The sequence below is a fragment of the Venustampulla echinocandica genome, assembly GCF_003357145.1.
Source record: "Venustampulla echinocandica strain BP 5553 chromosome Unknown scaffold_4, whole genome shotgun sequence".
Taxonomy (NCBI): Eukaryota; Fungi; Ascomycota; class Leotiomycetes; order Helotiales; family Pleuroascaceae; genus Venustampulla; species Venustampulla echinocandica.
The window spans coordinates 279,426-296,329 of NW_022474209.1; the positions used below are offsets into that span (position 1 = coordinate 279,426).

Genomic DNA, 16,904 nt, shown 5'->3' on the forward strand with positions numbered 1-16,904 from the left:
TTTTTAATACTAGAAGCAATTCTAATTCTTATACTATTATACTAGTAAGTAAAGAATTATCTATTAAGTTTTAGTAATACTGAAATTAGAGTTTTTAGAGTATATCCTGTCGAGGAGCAAGGAGGACCCTTAGGAATACTAGGAGAAACCGTGGATTAAACAACCAAAAGACTGTAGCCAAGGCATAGGGATCAATTGAGCGGTGGCCGCGGTCGTAGGATTATTATTATATAATCATCTAGCTGAAGAAGACTAAACTACTAGTTTAGTATTCTTTTGGGGTGACTATTTAGGGCGTACCTAGGTAGTAGTATTCGGGATGACTAATAGTCACAAGATCTAGTATTCAAATATAAGTATAGCAAATTCAGTTGTATCATATCAGTCTAGCTGGGCCACTGCCAACTCCCCAGAACTCAGGTCCTGCTTCTTGTGTTTAGGAGAGTGAGATCCAGGAGCTTATATGCCCAGGTGGGTCCACTTATCCACGTGCTAAATTCTAATATAAATAAGAATACTCAGTTCAACACTAGAACTAGAGGTTTTATTTCAGGCATACAATAGGATCCCCTATTATTTCATCACAAGTGTAATGTTCAGAAAATTAATCCCAACGACAAAAAATATAAAGAAAGGGCTGTCTGAATAGGTAGCTAAAGTATTGATAAGGTTTACTTAATTTGGATCTTCCAAGAGAGTCTTTCCATCTAAATCACACGAGAGCAACAAATCCGAAGTCAACTTTCCAGTTCGATCATAATCCTTTACGAACTTGTCACCCCATTCACCTACAGTATTATCAAGCGTAGTTGCCGGCTTGGTCTCGCACAAGAAACACATTACTCCCTTCAGACCCTTCATCAAGTTGAGACGAGGGAGCTCTGCAACCACAGCGTTATACTCGTCCCAAGTCAATAAGTTGCCATCAATGCGGTCTGGACCTTGGAAATCCGCCCAGATGCCGTATGCAACAGCTTGGACTTCGGCCTCCTTGTGGAATACAATGGTTCCAATTGTGTGGAGCGCGATGGCATCCCAAACTAGCCTGGAAGGACACGCGGTCAGCATTCGCTCTACAAACCCCTATCTTCCTACCCCACCATTCCTCGGGATCGAAGATAAATCGGGTCAAATAACGAAATAAATGTTCTTGGGAATATCGCAAAGGATTCCAACATGAGAGTACCAAATACTGGAGTATGCTTACTGCAGCCTATGTTTATCCCAGTCAGGCGCTTCCTTGCGCAAAAAATTACGAGCGGCATCTGCTCCGTCCACCTCGAATCTTTTATCCTTGGAGACCAATTCCCCAGTAGGATCCCAACCAATGTCATGCATAATAGCCGCAACGGCATGGACTTCCAGATCCCGATCCGCGAGGGCGGGAATCTTCGATGCAATTATGAAACCGAGCAGCATAGACCGCTGCACATGGTTGAACGCGAAATCGGTCGAATGCGCGCGGGTATATTCGAGAGCTTTGGCGATGAGTGGAGTATCTGGGATGGTGACGCCGGCAAAGACGCGAGTTTTCAGGGAAGACATGTTGGAAAGTACTGTTTTGTTGGTTGGGTTGTTGGTTGGGTTGTTGGTTGGAGATTTGACGTGAAGCGATTCAGCGAAACAACTCCCGAGCAACCTTGCTTTTGTTGGATTCCGGGCGGTGTGGCGTGGTGTGACTACCTACCTAGGGAGTAATGAACGGGTTTATAGCTCGATGCACTGTTCGCATGCGCCAAGCTGGCGTGTTGCAAGGGCGGTGCACATGTTCTTCAACGTTCTAAAAGTAAATGGCCCCTTGCAAATATCCCATGTGGCCTGTTGATTTAATGGATATATTTATGACGACGTTTAGAACTAGTTTAGATTGAGGGTCAAAAGCCGTTCCAAAACACCCCCAAAAACAGATAAAGAGTATATAATTAATTCAGTTCCAGATCCCTAATGAAGGCTCTCACCGCCCCTCTCCCCCCAACCCCCAGACTACCACTCACTCGCACCGGGACCACTTCCGTGCTTGGTGTCCGTCTTGAAGTTCGACAGACTATTAAGTTCGGGAATCACGTGTATCGCCTATTGCGCTTCCTCGCCGACTCGCAATAGAGTCGCAGGGGGCTCGAGTCGGCGATGGGGATTGTTGGACGGGCCACACCAATTAGACGTCTGTTAAATCCACCACGGAAGTCGCCCCGGTGGGAGGTGAGGGGTGGCTCGTGGCTCGCCAACCGGTAGTCCTAGCCGTCAGCCATTTCTCCGTCGCGTGAGGCCTACGTGGGTGCTTCCCAGAGGATTATTTGTTGGACTTTCTCGAGTCCCCTTGCCACAGGCTGGCTTGGCACGTGCAACAGGTCATCGGAGCTTTCAATAGTGGTGATTAACGTGCATAAATGCATAGCACTTGCATGGATTCCAATACTTTGCACGTGCACGCACGACTGAAGGATATATTATTGGTAGTAGTATCGCGGGGCTTTTGCCCGCGGGAGAGTGGGGAGCGGGGAGCGGTATGATGGTCCGGCCGAGGAGCTATGCCAATCCGTCGCGCAAATACGAAGCACAGCCTGTAATACCCGTATTACTATATTGGGATAAGTGAGATGTGCCAAGGAGTCCCCTTTGTTAATATTATGTACCTTCGTAGACAACAAGCCTTTAGTCCGTATATGAACGACATCCCCCCACCAATGCGTGCGAACTACGATACAAAGGCAGTAGTCATATTACCGGCTCTCTCGCTTCAACATCCGGGGTAAGAAAAACTTTCTTTATCTGCTTATTTATGCTTGCAACAGAATCATGGAGGGAACTGGTAAAGAGCAATCTCTTGGCGTAAAACCTACCGGTCAGGAGGAATCCTCTGCTTCGGCAGCAATTCTCAAGACAAGCACTGCAGAGCCGACAACACAACCGACACAACCACAACCAGGGGAAGCCAGGAGATCTATAACTCCTCCCAAGACAGCTACTGCAGAGTCACCACAAGCTATCAGTCCTCCTCGTGAGCCATCAGGTAGTCCAGCTGGCCTTACCATTACAGTTGTGAGTGTTAAAGGCTTCGGCATCCACCTTTACATAGTTCAATGACTAATTCAAAATTTTGTAGGACGATGATTTTGATGATGACTCGGCATTCGGAGATGACACGCAATCGTATGTCAAAATCCAAGAGGAGCTCCCGATGCAGCGTCTAAGCGTTTTAACATGCGACAGTGATACAACATCTCTCGCTTCTGAAATTACCAGAGGATATGTAGAAAATGGAAGAAAGTTAGTGCCAATGGCAATGCCCTTAAAATTGTTTCTGACTGCTTAGATATCAATCGATGAAAGAGCACGAGTATTGGTAGGTGCATCTATTTCGCGGGAGTCCTGGACTCAACGCTGATATGCTAAAAGGGGTCCATCTGATGACAAGCAATTCGAGACCTTTGAACTCGGGTACGGTGTCCCGTGAAATAGTAGGTACCCCATTGTTAACAGCTCCAGGCATCTTCTGTACCTTATTCTAGACAGTGGACAACCAGAATACCTTTTCCATTCGCCTGTTGGCGACAACCCTCAGGTGCAAAATCTTCCCTTGTTAGCAAAACCTCAAATCTGATATCAGCTCCACAGAACATCCTGGATATCGGGACTGGCAGCGGTGAATGGGCTATGTATATTTCCCACTCCCGCACCTCTCAGCACTACTGACTCTCAACAAGTGAAACAGCCGATAAATACCAATCAGGCATATACCAATGGTCGCTTCTTTTCCAGCAGAACTATGATACTGACAAGTCCTCCAGCAACCGTATATGGAATAGACCTCTATCCCCCACCCGCACCCTGGTGTCCACCAAACTGTGTATTCCAGGTTGACGACGTAACTCGAGAATGGACATGGCACAAAAAGTTCGACCTTATACACCTGCGCCTTCTACTTGGCGCCTTCACACCTGACGAGCGAGATGGCGTATACCAAGCATGTTATGAGTGCGCTCACCTTCATCTTCCCAAACAGCATTTCACTAATCCAAGTTTCAATTACAGGAATTTACTGCCAGGAGGTTGGATCGAGGAAGTGGAGCTTGATGTCCGCATCATGTCAGACGACGACTCCCTAAACCCAGAAGGCTACCTCGCGGGCTGGGGTCCCAATTTCCTCGGCTGTGCTGAACGAGCAGGCCGCCCCCTCAACACCCAACTAACCATGAAAGCCTCCATTGAAAAAGCCGGCTTCACGAACGTGCAAGAAAAGCTCTACAAATGCCCCATTGGCGCCTGGCCCAGGGACAAGATGTACAAGGATGCGGGGAAAGTGAATATGGAGCATTGGAAGACGGGGTTGGAGGGTTGGGCTATGTATTTATTGACAAAGTATGGGGAGCCTACTCCTTGGTTGGCGGATGAGGTGCAGGTTTACCTGGCGCGTATAAGGAAGGAGATTTCCCAACCGGGATTGCATGTCTATCATTATACGTAAGCTTGCCATGTTCTTGGAGTGCGAGGAAGCGCTAACTGTAAATAGGAGACGAGTTTGGGGTCAAAAGCCCTTGGAATAACTTGCGAGGCAGCTTTTCTGAAATTTTCCAAGATCTGGCATAAATATAGTCTCATGGCATGGAAAGGGTGACTAAGAATACGGCTAGACTGAGACTAGGGGGTCTGTGGCTAAGAATCTACCTTTGTACGGATGGGTAGTATTCATATCATCACTTAATATATTCTTGAGTTACTTAGAATCAGCTCATATCGTGTGGGCCAGCTTTTACTTTGCATATCTTGTTTCGGTCACCTAACTTTCCTTACTTTCCCTCCCTTCCCAACCAGTATAGGCCTATGTACAAGCTGTAGTATTGTACGGACATTCTACCACGCCTAGCATAATTTTAGGCGCCGGCTTATACGGCGATAGAGCGCGTGTGAGCCGAATTGGGTCCCAAGGCACTGGCGCGAAGAATGTAATTTTACGGGGGGCATATTTGGGCTTCTTAGGAGCCGACTTGACCCCCGAACACAGTTGTGTTGAGTTGACAGCTTTTATAGTAATAGTAACTTAAACTCTATAATTGATACTGGAAAACGCCGCTTATATGATGCCTGAGTAGTCCTAACGAAATCCCAATCACATGACCTACGTAAATTATACTTGACTACTAGAAAGGAGTGCAGGAATGTGACTGAGCAGAGCGGCGATGCTGATTAGCTGTATCGGAAGCGAATCTAGAGAATTTGTAGTCTAAGATTACCAACACTCGAGTATAGTCTCAACCAGCCAAAAGACACCTTAACATCCGAATCTGTCCCGGAATCAGTGGGATAGCGCAGGGAATATACAATGCACCCTGCTGACGACGCACATACATACGATGGACTTGCCTGAAGGCCGCGCGCTGGGATCCCCCTCTCCTACACCGGACTCCCCAATGCCCTTTGTTTCTTTCGGGGGTTCATTTGTCGAACGAGTATTTAAACCTACAATCTACGACGATGTGGAAGACCCCGAACAATACACGGCCGGCGGGCTTCACCCAGTCCATCTTGGAGATCTACTTGGAAACAACAATCAATATAAAGTTATTCACAAGCTGGGAAGTGGCGGATTTGCTACAGTATGGCTCTGTCGAGACCTGGAGAAAGATGTGTACACAGCTTTAAAAATTATGATTGCAGATGTATCTAAAGATGACTGCGCCGAACTGAAATTGCTCAGGAAGACCTGGGACATGGAGGAAGTTGGCGGCAAACATATTGCCATACCTCTCGATTATTTCTGGATTGACGGCCCAAACGGACACCATCTTTGTTTGGTACTGCCTGTTCTAGGCCCGCGAGTGTCTGAAATATGGGATACTTTCAAAGATCCCAGCACACTTTCTAGAAAGATTGCTCCACAAGTGGTACATGGCCTGCAATTTTTGCACAACCATGGTATCTGTCATGGTGGTAAGATTTCACCTACGACGACCCAGGTTTATAAGTAGCTAGGCTAAGCAAAATTTCAGACTTGCGCCCCTCAAATATCCTTCTTCGAGTGTCAGATATCAGTAGTCTTAGTGAGGAAGAGATCATCGAGGAGTTTGGAGTGCCCCAAAAGGACCCAGTTCTCACGGCGTTAGGCGAGAGCTATGAGCTACCTTCTGCACCAAAATACCTGGTACGACCAATAGACACTGCATCAATCAATCCGCAGTACCTAACAGACCAAATCTGTATTATCGACTTCGGTGAGTCGTATGATTCTTCGGCTCCTCCTCAAGAACTAGGCATTCCGCTGTCGTACTGTGCACCAGAAATAATATTTCATAATCCAGCTGGGCCTGCAAGTGACATATGGGCACTTGCTTGTACACTTTACGAAATACGGAGCTGCAAACAAGTTTTGTATGCAGGATTTGGAGAAGAGGATGATGTTTTACTGCAGATGGTCCAGCTATTTGGGAAACTCCCAGAACCCTGGTGGTCGTCATGGGAGAAACGGCACCTTTGGTTCAACGAAGAAGGTATACCAGATAAGCTTCTCGACAATGGGATGCCTGCTGCTAACCGGCATACACTCGAGGAATTCCTCGCCGAGGGTCATCATTATACCTATTTTGCTGATGGTCTCTTTTCAGGAGGGGACGGTGAGAAGAAAAGTTTCACCCTTCCTACAGATGAGATCAAGGATTTCGTAGATCTTTTGGGTCAAATGTTCAAGTACCGGCCGAATGAGCGCATTACTGCGGAGGTCGCCGCAACCCATCCATGGTTACAAGTTTCGAGAACGTCGAGTACCTTGAGAGGGGAGCAAGAACGGATACCTCCACCGACTACCACCTCGATAGGTTAAAAGAAGTGGCTGTGCTTGTAGACAATAGACAGTGTAAATTTTACATTTGCCCAACATGAAAACGATAACCGTTTCGCGAGGGGCCCAGAAGAGGATCCTCCCGAGATTTTACTCCGCTAGATTCTGAGAAGTGACACTATTAAGGAGGTGTAGCTCACTGATTCGCAGCACGGCTTATAGCGCACCAACCCACGCAATAGAAGTCGATGGCGCGGGAAGCAAAAAGTTCGTCTCGTAGTACTTTTGGTATGAGCCATAGGCGCTTAGTAGACCCCTAGTAAAGACGATGTTCAGCTTATACCAAGTCTTTATCCTGCGGGCTTCACGGAATCAACGTACTAGGTAGCAGTGTAGACGAAAAAGGCGCCTAATGCCCGCAGCAGGCACCTAAGCCTTCACGAAGCTCCGCTTCAACCTTTTTTTCGCTTTCTACATCTTTGCGAGGGACAGTATGGCGCTCTTCGGGCGTATCGTTGGTGGGGGCGTCTATTGTCATCGAAGCAAGCATCAAATGCTCAAATATGAATAGCGTAGGCTACCAGAGCCTTTGTCGCGTACTGTAAGCAGGTCTATCAAACAAGGTCCAACGTAAATAATTTGGCAGCTGTGAGATACAGTGAAGGGAGAGAGAAGTAGTGAGACGGAGCCCGGAATCGTTTATCCTCGCGGGTAGGGATGACTCCTTCAGTTCTGATTTTCGTTCCAACTCGGCCATCCCTGTCGTCGACCATCCAGAGCATCATGCAGGGAAAACGTCTCTCATCATCTAAATGGCCTGAAGTTATGGAAACCTTGCGATGCATTAGGTGGATTGATCCCTCTCTTCTCCCACTCTTGGATATCCAACCCCGCCTCGCACCTGCGCCTCGTGTCCGTAATAATCGGTTTTTTGTCCCCCCTGATATTCTAGTCACACACTTCTATCGCCATATTCACTAGGATACATGTGGCAGTATAGAAATTAGGGAATGTGTAGTTTTCTCGGCAGATATGAACATGGCTTCCATTTCCATTTCCGCAGCTCTCCCTTTAACTCTCAGCTAAAAGTCTCTTGTCCAAACAAGTCTGGAAAAATGGCCTCGTGTAGAATAATGATGCTCGTTTACGAAGACTAACATACTCGATATCTACAGAGGAAGCCAAACTTGCTAGCTCTGCTTGCCATTGTGGGATCGAGCAATCTGTTGTGCTACCTTTCCACAAGCTGGTCTCGGACGGAGCATTCGAAGACAACCCAGGCTCTGCTAGTTGAAAGTTGTCGTATCGGATCTCGATTTTGTTCAAATTCGGTAGTTTCTCGTCTTTGTCTATAGCGACCTCGGAGAAAAGACAGGCTAAGTCGCGGAGCGAGCTAGGGGAGTCGTTGTAGATTCTGAGGCACATCCATTCAATAGTTGGAGGAAGCAGATCACCTAGTCGTGGTACCTTGGACCCACCCTCGTCCTCCCCCGAATCATCCGGCTCACCACCTTCACGACTCAACAGTAGCTCCATATCCAATTCCAACTCAGTCAATTTAGTAAATCCCTTCATGGACTGGACGCCCCTCTTTATCTTACCATCAAAATTGTATGCGGTGAACGAAAGAAGTTCAAGAGTCCCTCCAGCTGCATCCTCAACAGCTTCCATGATAGCCCGAGCATCCATAACATGGCCAGTGTCATACCATTCCGTCATATAGCTGAGTCCGAGGCTTCGCAATTTTGGGAGTCTGGACAGGAATTTTTGCAGTTTGCCGCCATCAAAATAAGCACCAAATAGCCCAGCGACTTCGAGACCCGCCCCAAAGCTTTCCCATCGAGGGTCGGGGAATGGGATGCCAGTATAGTTATCATCGATGACCATGCAACCTCCGGAAAAGAAATTCTCTACGGTTTTTATAAAAAGAAAGGGGGTATATATGGAGAGTGCCCAGTTGTTCTCATTGTGGTCGTGGTAGCGTGAGGAAGGAAGTAGAGTGGTGAGCCTTGAAAGACCTGCTGACGAGTCACACGGATCGTTCGCCCTTGTGACAATATCATTAAGCCACGAGGATATCGGACATGGAATGTTGTCTGGGAGGTTTTGATTAAAGGAATTCCAGCCAGCGGGAAGACTGAGCTCGATGACGTTAGGAAGCAAGGTAAGCAAAAGAGTTGGTGCTAATCCCGAATCAACTTCATCCGCCACGTACTCGGATATCAAATATTCCAAAACGGACCTAGGATCGATGCCGGTACTCCGCAGGTATGGTGATCTCTCAAGCAAAGACAATAAGTTCGACGAATCCTTGATATGATTGATATGGGCTTGGATGGTGTTACCGGAGGGAATCCGGTCTAACGTGAAATTCGCCGATACGATGTATCTCGCAATCAATGGTTCATCCGCGATCTTAGAGAGCAGATGGAGCGATGATAGGATATGCCAGGAAAAATCCTGGTGGTGTTCAAAGGTGTAATTAAAGTCCCTGTAGTGTCGACTCAATCTATTGTGCTTCTCGCGCAGATTTCCACTTGCATGGTAGACCGTCTTGCAAGTCGAAATAATACCCACAAAGCCTTCCGGCATCGTTTCTTCGATAATCTGAGTGAGGACCTCGAGGGGAAGAAGTAGGAGCGCCATAATACCGATAGAAATGGGTTGCTCGCGCGAAAAAGCGGTGGTAAGAAATATCGTGATATACAATTTGTCGCGGCGACGTCTTGAAGAGGCCTATGAAGGAGGCCTGCGACCAGGCATCAACAATACAACCTTGCACCTCCGTTGCCCGGTTAGATATATAGATCCTTACTAGTGAAGTTGCCAAAAATGACGCCCCAGAATTGTAGGCAATATGTATCTTTCATATAAAAGATAGAGAAGATTCATTTACGAGGTAGCATCGCATTGATTGCTATCATTAATTAGCTGGTCGATCGGGGTGCGAAGCGTGGATTGCTCGAGCCCTTCGCCTGCCTATACAAATACTCGTAGATTACGAGCAAACATGTAATATTTGTTTGGATTTTCGCTACTCTGGGATAAACTTAAGAGAAGGCATTCGTCCCTCCCATTCAACAGGCCATTTCTCCTCAAATTTTAGGAATTCCAGGACCCATTGGTCTTCTGTTCTCTTTACCCACTCATCTGGTAGCATCTTCCTGTCCGGAGGTCTCAAGAAGATCACCTCCCTCAACCCTCGCATTTGAACTAAGAATCTCGTCGGAACCCACCAGCTATCCGCCCCCCAATCCCTCCAATACTGGAAGCAGCGGGCAGACCGACGCTTATATTGACCAATCCGGAGGTCCACGATGATTTTGCTGATGTCTGGTACCTGCAGAGCTGCAATAGCAGCGAAATGATGCAGTTCTTCGACGCGTGACCGGATGTTGATGTTGGCCCGTACAAGTATTGTATCAATGAAGGGATTGAGCACCAGGCCTGTTTCAGCGAGGGGGTCTGTGAAGAACTGCCAGGGTCGACCCGAGACATCAACACCACGGGTGTCATATTCGCCATCGAGGCGTCTCGAATACATCGGGATCGCAACATCTCTACTCTCATGACGGGCGAAAAGGACTGCAGGTAGTGGCACGGTGTGAGGAGACTTTGGTCGAAAAAATATACAAAAGCATTGGGTGCCGTTGCAGGGGGTAATGTTCATACGAGTTCGGAATGTGCTTGGATAGTCTCTATAGATCTTCCTACCATCTTCTACCGTTTGTTCGTCCTGCAAATATGATGCAACGTGGGCATGGAGGTGGACACGAAGCACCCGGGCTTCAACAGCGAAACTCCATACTTTCCGGCGCAATTCCAGGGAAGTCTCGTGAATTGGGGGAAGGAAGCTCGAGATGGAGATGGCCATGCTCGGGGCTGAGAGGTGTGAGTGGCTCGAGAGGTCCGAGAGATGCAAACAAGGTCTTTCAAGGCGGAGCAGGCGCCGTTGAGCAGGTCCATCGTGATCGAAATGATGTTTTGTTCATGATAGATGTGTTTTTGATATCGGCCCTAGCTAGAGAGCGTGTGGATACGCTCTTGTGTCATCCAAGGTGCCACATACTTGGTAGAGGGGAAGCGATTCTATTTTATTTGTTCTCTCCGGAAGATACATCGTAGGCTGACAGCGTGTCACATTTTTGTCGGCTGCAGGCTCGCAGCAGAGCCCGGTTATTCGTGCAGTAGCCGAAGGTCAGCGAACATCAGATATCCTATCACAAACCAAGTACAAGAGCTCTTGATTGTTGGAAAGGGAGTGGTCATTGTAAAACAAGACAGGTTCAAGCTCAAGCTGTATGTTTACCAACCGTCGACATCTGGTGTGTTCGTGAAGAATATCCGAATTTCGCAACGGGGAATTGGGCTACTGGGGCTGGGGAAGAAAAGGTGAGAAGAGGCATGGAACAGGAACATCTGGAGAGCCCATAAGTATGCCTAGTACATATCACATAGTATAATGCATCGTGTTGTTGCAAAAGTCAACATTAATGCAATGTATCGTCTTGTTTACGTCCTCCAAAGTACAGTACACAGGAAGAGCGGCTAAACATCGGGGGTTGTAGATCGGACATATCACATGCACCTGCTTATCAGCTTATCAGATCCCTGCGGCAACCAAAAAACCCCACGCAGCTGATTTATTTACTGCTGCCTCAGGCAAGACACGTGTGGGTGTCTTGGCCGATCAGATCGCGTACTTTGGAACTCGAGTACGAACAAAACCACAACCACCACAACACAGCAGAGCGACGATTCCACAAACCAGCTCGATATTGCCGCGCATTTCCCACAACCCCATCTTCTTTCTCGTTAAGAATAGTTTCATTGCAACTTCAAGATCTCACTTGAAAGAAAACGGAAAGTCTCTTTGTGCAGAGCTCCTTGTTCGACCCTACCAGGAGGTTGCTTTCCACCCTACCACCAGGCTTGCGCTCTCCAACGCTCGTTACTCTACACGCCGCAACGCAAGCAAACTCAAAATTTTGAGATATATCACCATTTCAACCACTAGAGAGTTATAAATTGAATGCTAGCTGGCCGATCGACATCATTAAGCAATACCTCGGCCCTAAATGCGCCTCGATAACCAAGACCAACTTCCATGAGGACTGTCTGCCACACCACCTTCAATACGCTGTGTGGCCTAACCAGCATCTAAGGCCTGCAAGATGGTCAAGGCCGATCTCACTCGAGATTACTATGGCGATTTAGAGCTGCTGCCAGGGGCCGATATTCAGGAAATCAAAAAGCAATTCAAGAAGCTTGGTATGGCATTCTTAGATTGCAAGATATCTTGGGCTATTTAGCTAACTCCTGCCAAAAAGCCCTCACGTACCATCCAGACCGCAACCCTGGCCGCGAAACCGAAGTCACTGCTAAATTCCAGAAGATACAGTCGGCACATGAGGTTCTTATTGATGCTACAGAGCGGGCCAGATATGATGCAAATAGGGTCAGAGTGACATCTTCACATTATAAATCGGCGTATGGTGGCCCAACATCTTCCGGTGTGCGGGGGAACCCTTGGTCTTCAGCAGGCTCCCAATGGGCCCCTCCTCCAAAGCCTCCAACCGCTCGCAGAGCTCCACCGCCTTCCACGGGTGCTCGACGCTACGAAAAATTCGACACGCCAAAGAACTCGTCGCACTGGTCTTCCCAGGAAGGCCCAGAAGCAAGGGCAAGGACGTACGAGGCATGGGAGCATATGAGAAGTCATAACAGTGCGAAGCCAAGCCCTGGCCGGACAGGAGGACCTCCAAAGCCCCCGCCCAGAGAAACACCACAGCCGGCCCGAGGAGATGGTGAAGCAAGGAGATATGGTGCTGCCTCCAAGCCACGAGCCGCCTACGATGACACCCGAAACGGCCATATGCCCAATGAGACTCCTCGTCGCAGAAGTCAAAGTACAAACACATCGCCGAGAAAGGGCTTTATGCCAAACACCCCAGGAGGCGACGAACCTGCGGCACCGAGAGGGGCATATTTCACAACGCAGCGGGCACCTCCCGATCCTCCACCACGGAAACCTTCCCCGTCAGTGTCCAATGTTGCGCCCGATCCCCTTAAACAATTCAGAGATAAAGCTTCGAACTTCGAGCCGCGCGTCAGCACTCCCTATGCTACGCATGGGGGAGAGAAGTTCAATCCCTTTGAGACTGCTAATATCAGTAGATCCAAGAGCACACGTGAGCCTTCCAGCTCGAAGCATGTGCCTAGAACTGGCTCAGATCCCAATTTAGCTTCGCCCCGTCGCACAACCACATTTGCCGATCAATATCCGTCAAAGCCTTCGAACTCGTATGCTGCTCCACAAGTCGAGGTCGATAGCTCTAGCTCCGAAGATGAGCCCAGAACAAACGGACACGCGTTTGGAAAGCCTAGATACTCCACAAAAGCCAGCAACGGTACTAGCGCGCCACCACGTGCTCCACAGGTGCCAAATGCCGGTAAGGCTTCATCCAATCCACGTGCAGCTACTACCAATATTGGAAAATTCCGACAATGGATGAGAGAGAATCCGGGTGTAGAGCCACCGCTAAACGGTTTTCCTCCAGATGGGCCTCCTCTTCGCTCTGACCCCCCCAAGAACGATACACCTGACGGAACCAAAATGTATGCTACATTCACTCATTCCTCTATCTACTCCGACAGAAAGCGAAGTTCCAGTTATTCCGTCAAAGTCCCGACAGTTTCAGAAGATATGTCATCACAAAATCCCAAGATTGCTTCAAACTCTACTCCAAAGTATTTATTTTCGAAAGGCACAGAGCCTAAAACACCTCCCAGTGGAGTCACGCCTGATTCGCAAACTTTGAATGCTTTCGAGGGCTTGCAGCGTACTGTTATCGACCAGCTCCTCTCCAGCAAAGGAAAGAACAGTTGTTCAAATCCTCACCATAACGCAACTCCGTTGAAAAGAGCCTCAGAGAACAATGGTCAGACTAGTCGTTCAAGTAACTGCCGTATTCCAAGCCGGGCTAGTCACTGGTTGGACTACAGGGATTCTGCGAATGCCGGAAGCCCGTCCAAAAAACTCAAACCCCTTAAGCACCTACATGCAGTTCATTTACATTCGGCTAAAAAGGCAAATGGTTTTTGGCAGGATTATGGAGAGTTGAAGGCCAATGCTAATCAGTCGGGATATTCTAGATTCTCCTTCAATGTCGATAATGACACCTTCAAGCAGACAAATCCTCCCCCAAGAACTTTCGCTAGTAGCAGTACGGAAAATATCAGCACCACATTTTCACCGGAAGATTGGACGGGAACATTCGAAGCCGGAGCAGAGTACTTCAAGCCTAATCAAAAGACTACGGGAGTTTCCTCTGGCCCTCATCGCGGCCAGTCTGGGAGTAGATCGAGGGGACGTTCGCCTACCAAAGTCCCACCTGTTGATCCTAAATTTCCACAGCCCAGTGCGGTACCAGAAACTCCAATTGAGTCCCCAGGAGGCACCAAATTCTCCCCCGATCAGTGGGCACAAATCTTCAAACCTCAGACTTTTGCGCCACCAAACATTCCTCCTCGACCGAATAGGCCTCGGCCGACTCCCACCCGCCCAGCTATGGCTACACCACCCGTGGCTGGTGGATCTGGCGTGGGAGCTGATAAGGCCGGGTTCGGTACAAATCCCGCTACTCCATCAGCCCCTACAACCCCAAACCCAGATGCCATGGACGTGGATACTCCGCCTGTTACAAATACCGTTCCTCAGTTTGCGAATAAGCTGAATATTAACACTGAATCCGTCAAACGACCAGCGCCCACCTCGCATTCACAGTCTCCTACGGATGCAGAGGCATTAAAGGTCAACTTCGATGATCTCAATATCCAAGACTTGATATCGTCGCTCAACCTGCCGTTGCCACCAAGTGGTCCCGTAGTTCCACAGCCACCTAGCCGACCCAATAGCCCTCTAGGCCCAGCTTATGAAACTTTCAAGAAGAAATTCGAGATCTACATGGGAGAGTGGGATTTGTTCAACAGCAAGAATATGCTACATCTTGTTGCAAGGAAGAACCAGGTTGATACCCTTGGGGCGGAGAGATGGCAGGACAACGCAGGCATCGAGCTTTACAGACGGGGTTTGAGGGAAGATGCAGTAGTAATAAAGCATTGGCAGGATGCGAGGGAGGCGCATGAGAAGGTGATGAAAGAGTATGTTGTTGTCAGAGAGAGGATGAAGAGCCAAAGCGAGATGAAGAAGGCGGGTGTGGCGGCGGGCGAGGACCAGAGACCCCGGAAGAAGACGCATTAATATATTATCCGCGGAGCTAGAGATTTGGATGGTAGCTCAATTCGCGGGTGTTCCGGGCGAGATGGGAAAGAAAGCGTACTTAACAATTTTTTTTCTATCGTTGGTTGATTAGTTGATAGATACCCTGGGTCTATGATGCATGCATGGCGAGGCGCGAATGGATAAGCGAGGACGGGTTTTCTTGTATGATATGAGAGCGAAGCGTGGGCGTTTGGGCATATATGGCTGCATTACATCCCACTCTAGTGGCGGAAGCAGACGGATGTGTCTGTTTAATAGATGCGAAATGGATACTCTGCTGAACTTATGGGGACTGTATCTTGAGATACCAAAATTATCATTTCTCTACCAATTCTGGAGATGCTTGCTTGAGAACTGAGCAAATCTGACCCGACTGGAAGACCTAAGCCGATGCGCCGCATTTGCCTTGTGATGTGATGCAGAGCTTTACCGTCTCTACCTATGATACAATAAGCTTTAGCTAGTTCTGTCTTAATTTCAGGTTTCTTTAATAGCTCAAAACAAGTAAGTGATTCAAATCAAGCAAATATTTCAAGTCAAGTCAATAATACTGTCACTTAACAAAAGATACTCGAGGTCTATCAGAACGCGCATTATTTAACATTAATATTAGCTACTTCTAATCCGCATAAGCCAGCTATAACAATAACCTCGAAAGACAGAGCGTAGTCCTCAGTCACGTTTCTTAATGAAATTGGTAACCAGACTCTGAACCCTCTCAGGGTTTTCAACGCAATACCAATGCCCAACATTTGCAAGAACGTCGATGGACTTGTTATTGTTCTGCGTCCCATAAGCTCCCATAATAGTCTCCGAGATTTCCCGAGGTGCAGTTTTATCGTGTTCGCCGACAAGAATTTCCAGTGGGACTTTGATCAAATCATATCTTGGCGGTTTGGCTTCCGCAATAACCCGACATAGCGAAATATATCCTTCGGGAGAGGTGCCAATTATCAAGGCGCGAATAAAAGCATGCTGAAGAGATGTGGTGTTAGGTCCTGTGGCGCTCGTGGGAATGGTGTTTGCGAAATATTCGATGCCATCTGCTGCAGTCAATATCTGCCATTCAACTTTTACATATACTTAGGCTTTTTCGGGACGAGCAGACAAAACACACCATTTTGAACAACGTTAATCCTCTGCTCAAACACCTCTGTCAGTGCCGGTGATGGATTTACCGGCCCCATCAACACAACCCCTTTCACGCGATCTGGAAACGTAGCCGCGATATAACTCGCCACGATGCACCCCATCGAATGCCCCACCACCACCACCTTATCCTTTACCTCCAGAAAATCAAGCAGCGCGACCGCATCTTCAGCAATGGTACCCACGCTCTGGGGCGAAGATCCGAGATGGGAGAGCCCGGATCCGGGAGTATCAAGCGCAATGCATCTCGTGATTTGCGTGAGATGAGGCGTCACGGGTTTATAGATGCAGGACGATGATCCGAGGCCGTGGATAAAAAGAGTGGCGGTTTGCTTCGCGGCTCCTCCCTCGAGTTGCGGGTCGTCGAAATAGAAGATGGATTTTCCGTTGATGAGTAAGCGGGGCATCTTTTTTTTTCGTGCAGGTAATTTCTTAGAAGTTATGAGAGATGATGAGGTAGTAAAATAATCGGACTCAGTGTGAGTTACCGCTCAACGTCAACTCATACATAACGAGTGACGTCTGTGCGCAGATTCCGAAGTATGGCTCCCCTTTTACCCATTGCTATTCCTACACCGCGGCAATCACTAGCGGGGGGCTTGTAGCCGATTAGTGCAGCGATTAATGTCAACGACAAACTCTCCCCCGATATAACCTACTCTCATCGACCCTGGGATTGAGTTGCCTATATCTTCCGGC

The 16,904-nt window shown here is 48.1% G+C and overlaps 7 protein-coding genes across 7 annotated transcripts; 3 read left to right on the forward strand and 4 right to left on the reverse strand.

Annotated features, from left to right (window-relative positions):
* Positions 1-675: 675 nt before the first annotated feature.
* Positions 676-1,545, reverse strand: BP5553_06381 (Uncharacterized protein; the record flags this gene model as incomplete). Its single annotated transcript, XM_032015004.1, has 2 exons — positions 676-1,045; positions 1,208-1,545. 2 exons carry the CDS (start codon positions 1,543-1,545, stop codon positions 676-678), a joined length of 708 nt encoding a protein of 235 aa, XP_031868425.1.
* A 1,139-nt stretch (positions 1,546-2,684) lies between these two features.
* Positions 2,685-4,544, forward strand: BP5553_06382 (uncharacterized protein; the record flags this gene model as incomplete). The annotated part of the gene is made up of 8 exons (XM_032015005.1): positions 2,685-2,749; positions 2,793-3,039; positions 3,104-3,267; positions 3,314-3,343; positions 3,397-3,438; positions 3,616-3,975; positions 4,033-4,461; positions 4,511-4,544. The coding sequence occupies 8 exons, from the start codon at positions 2,685-2,687 to the stop codon at positions 4,542-4,544; spliced, it is 1,371 nt and encodes a 456-aa protein (XP_031868426.1).
* Positions 4,545-5,351: 807 nt separating this feature from the next.
* Positions 5,352-6,814, forward strand: BP5553_06383 (uncharacterized protein; the record flags this gene model as incomplete). Its single annotated transcript, XM_032015006.1, has 2 exons — positions 5,352-5,928; positions 5,988-6,814. The coding sequence occupies 2 exons, from the start codon at positions 5,352-5,354 to the stop codon at positions 6,812-6,814; spliced, it is 1,404 nt and encodes a 467-aa protein (XP_031868427.1).
* Positions 6,815-7,843: 1,029 nt separating this feature from the next.
* BP5553_06384 (uncharacterized protein) lies at positions 7,844-9,418 on the reverse strand (the record flags this gene model as incomplete). Its single annotated transcript, XM_032015007.1, has 1 exon — positions 7,844-9,418. The coding sequence occupies one exon, from the start codon at positions 9,416-9,418 to the stop codon at positions 7,844-7,846; it is 1,575 nt and encodes a 524-aa protein (XP_031868428.1).
* A 388-nt stretch (positions 9,419-9,806) lies between these two features.
* Positions 9,807-10,646, reverse strand: BP5553_06385 (uncharacterized protein; the record flags this gene model as incomplete). Its single annotated transcript, XM_032015008.1, has 1 exon — positions 9,807-10,646. The coding sequence occupies one exon, from the start codon at positions 10,644-10,646 to the stop codon at positions 9,807-9,809; it is 840 nt and encodes a 279-aa protein (XP_031868429.1).
* Positions 10,647-11,946: 1,300 nt separating this feature from the next.
* Positions 11,947-15,035, forward strand: BP5553_06386 (uncharacterized protein; the record flags this gene model as incomplete). The annotated part of the gene is made up of 2 exons (XM_032015009.1): positions 11,947-12,043; positions 12,103-15,035. The coding sequence occupies 2 exons, from the start codon at positions 11,947-11,949 to the stop codon at positions 15,033-15,035; spliced, it is 3,030 nt and encodes a 1,009-aa protein (XP_031868430.1).
* A 693-nt stretch (positions 15,036-15,728) lies between these two features.
* On the reverse strand, positions 15,729-16,612 carry BP5553_06387 (uncharacterized protein; the record flags this gene model as incomplete). Its single annotated transcript, XM_032015010.1, has 2 exons — positions 15,729-16,126; positions 16,174-16,612. 2 exons carry the CDS (start codon positions 16,610-16,612, stop codon positions 15,729-15,731), a joined length of 837 nt encoding a protein of 278 aa, XP_031868431.1.
* Between the last annotated feature and the right edge of the window lie 292 nt (positions 16,613-16,904).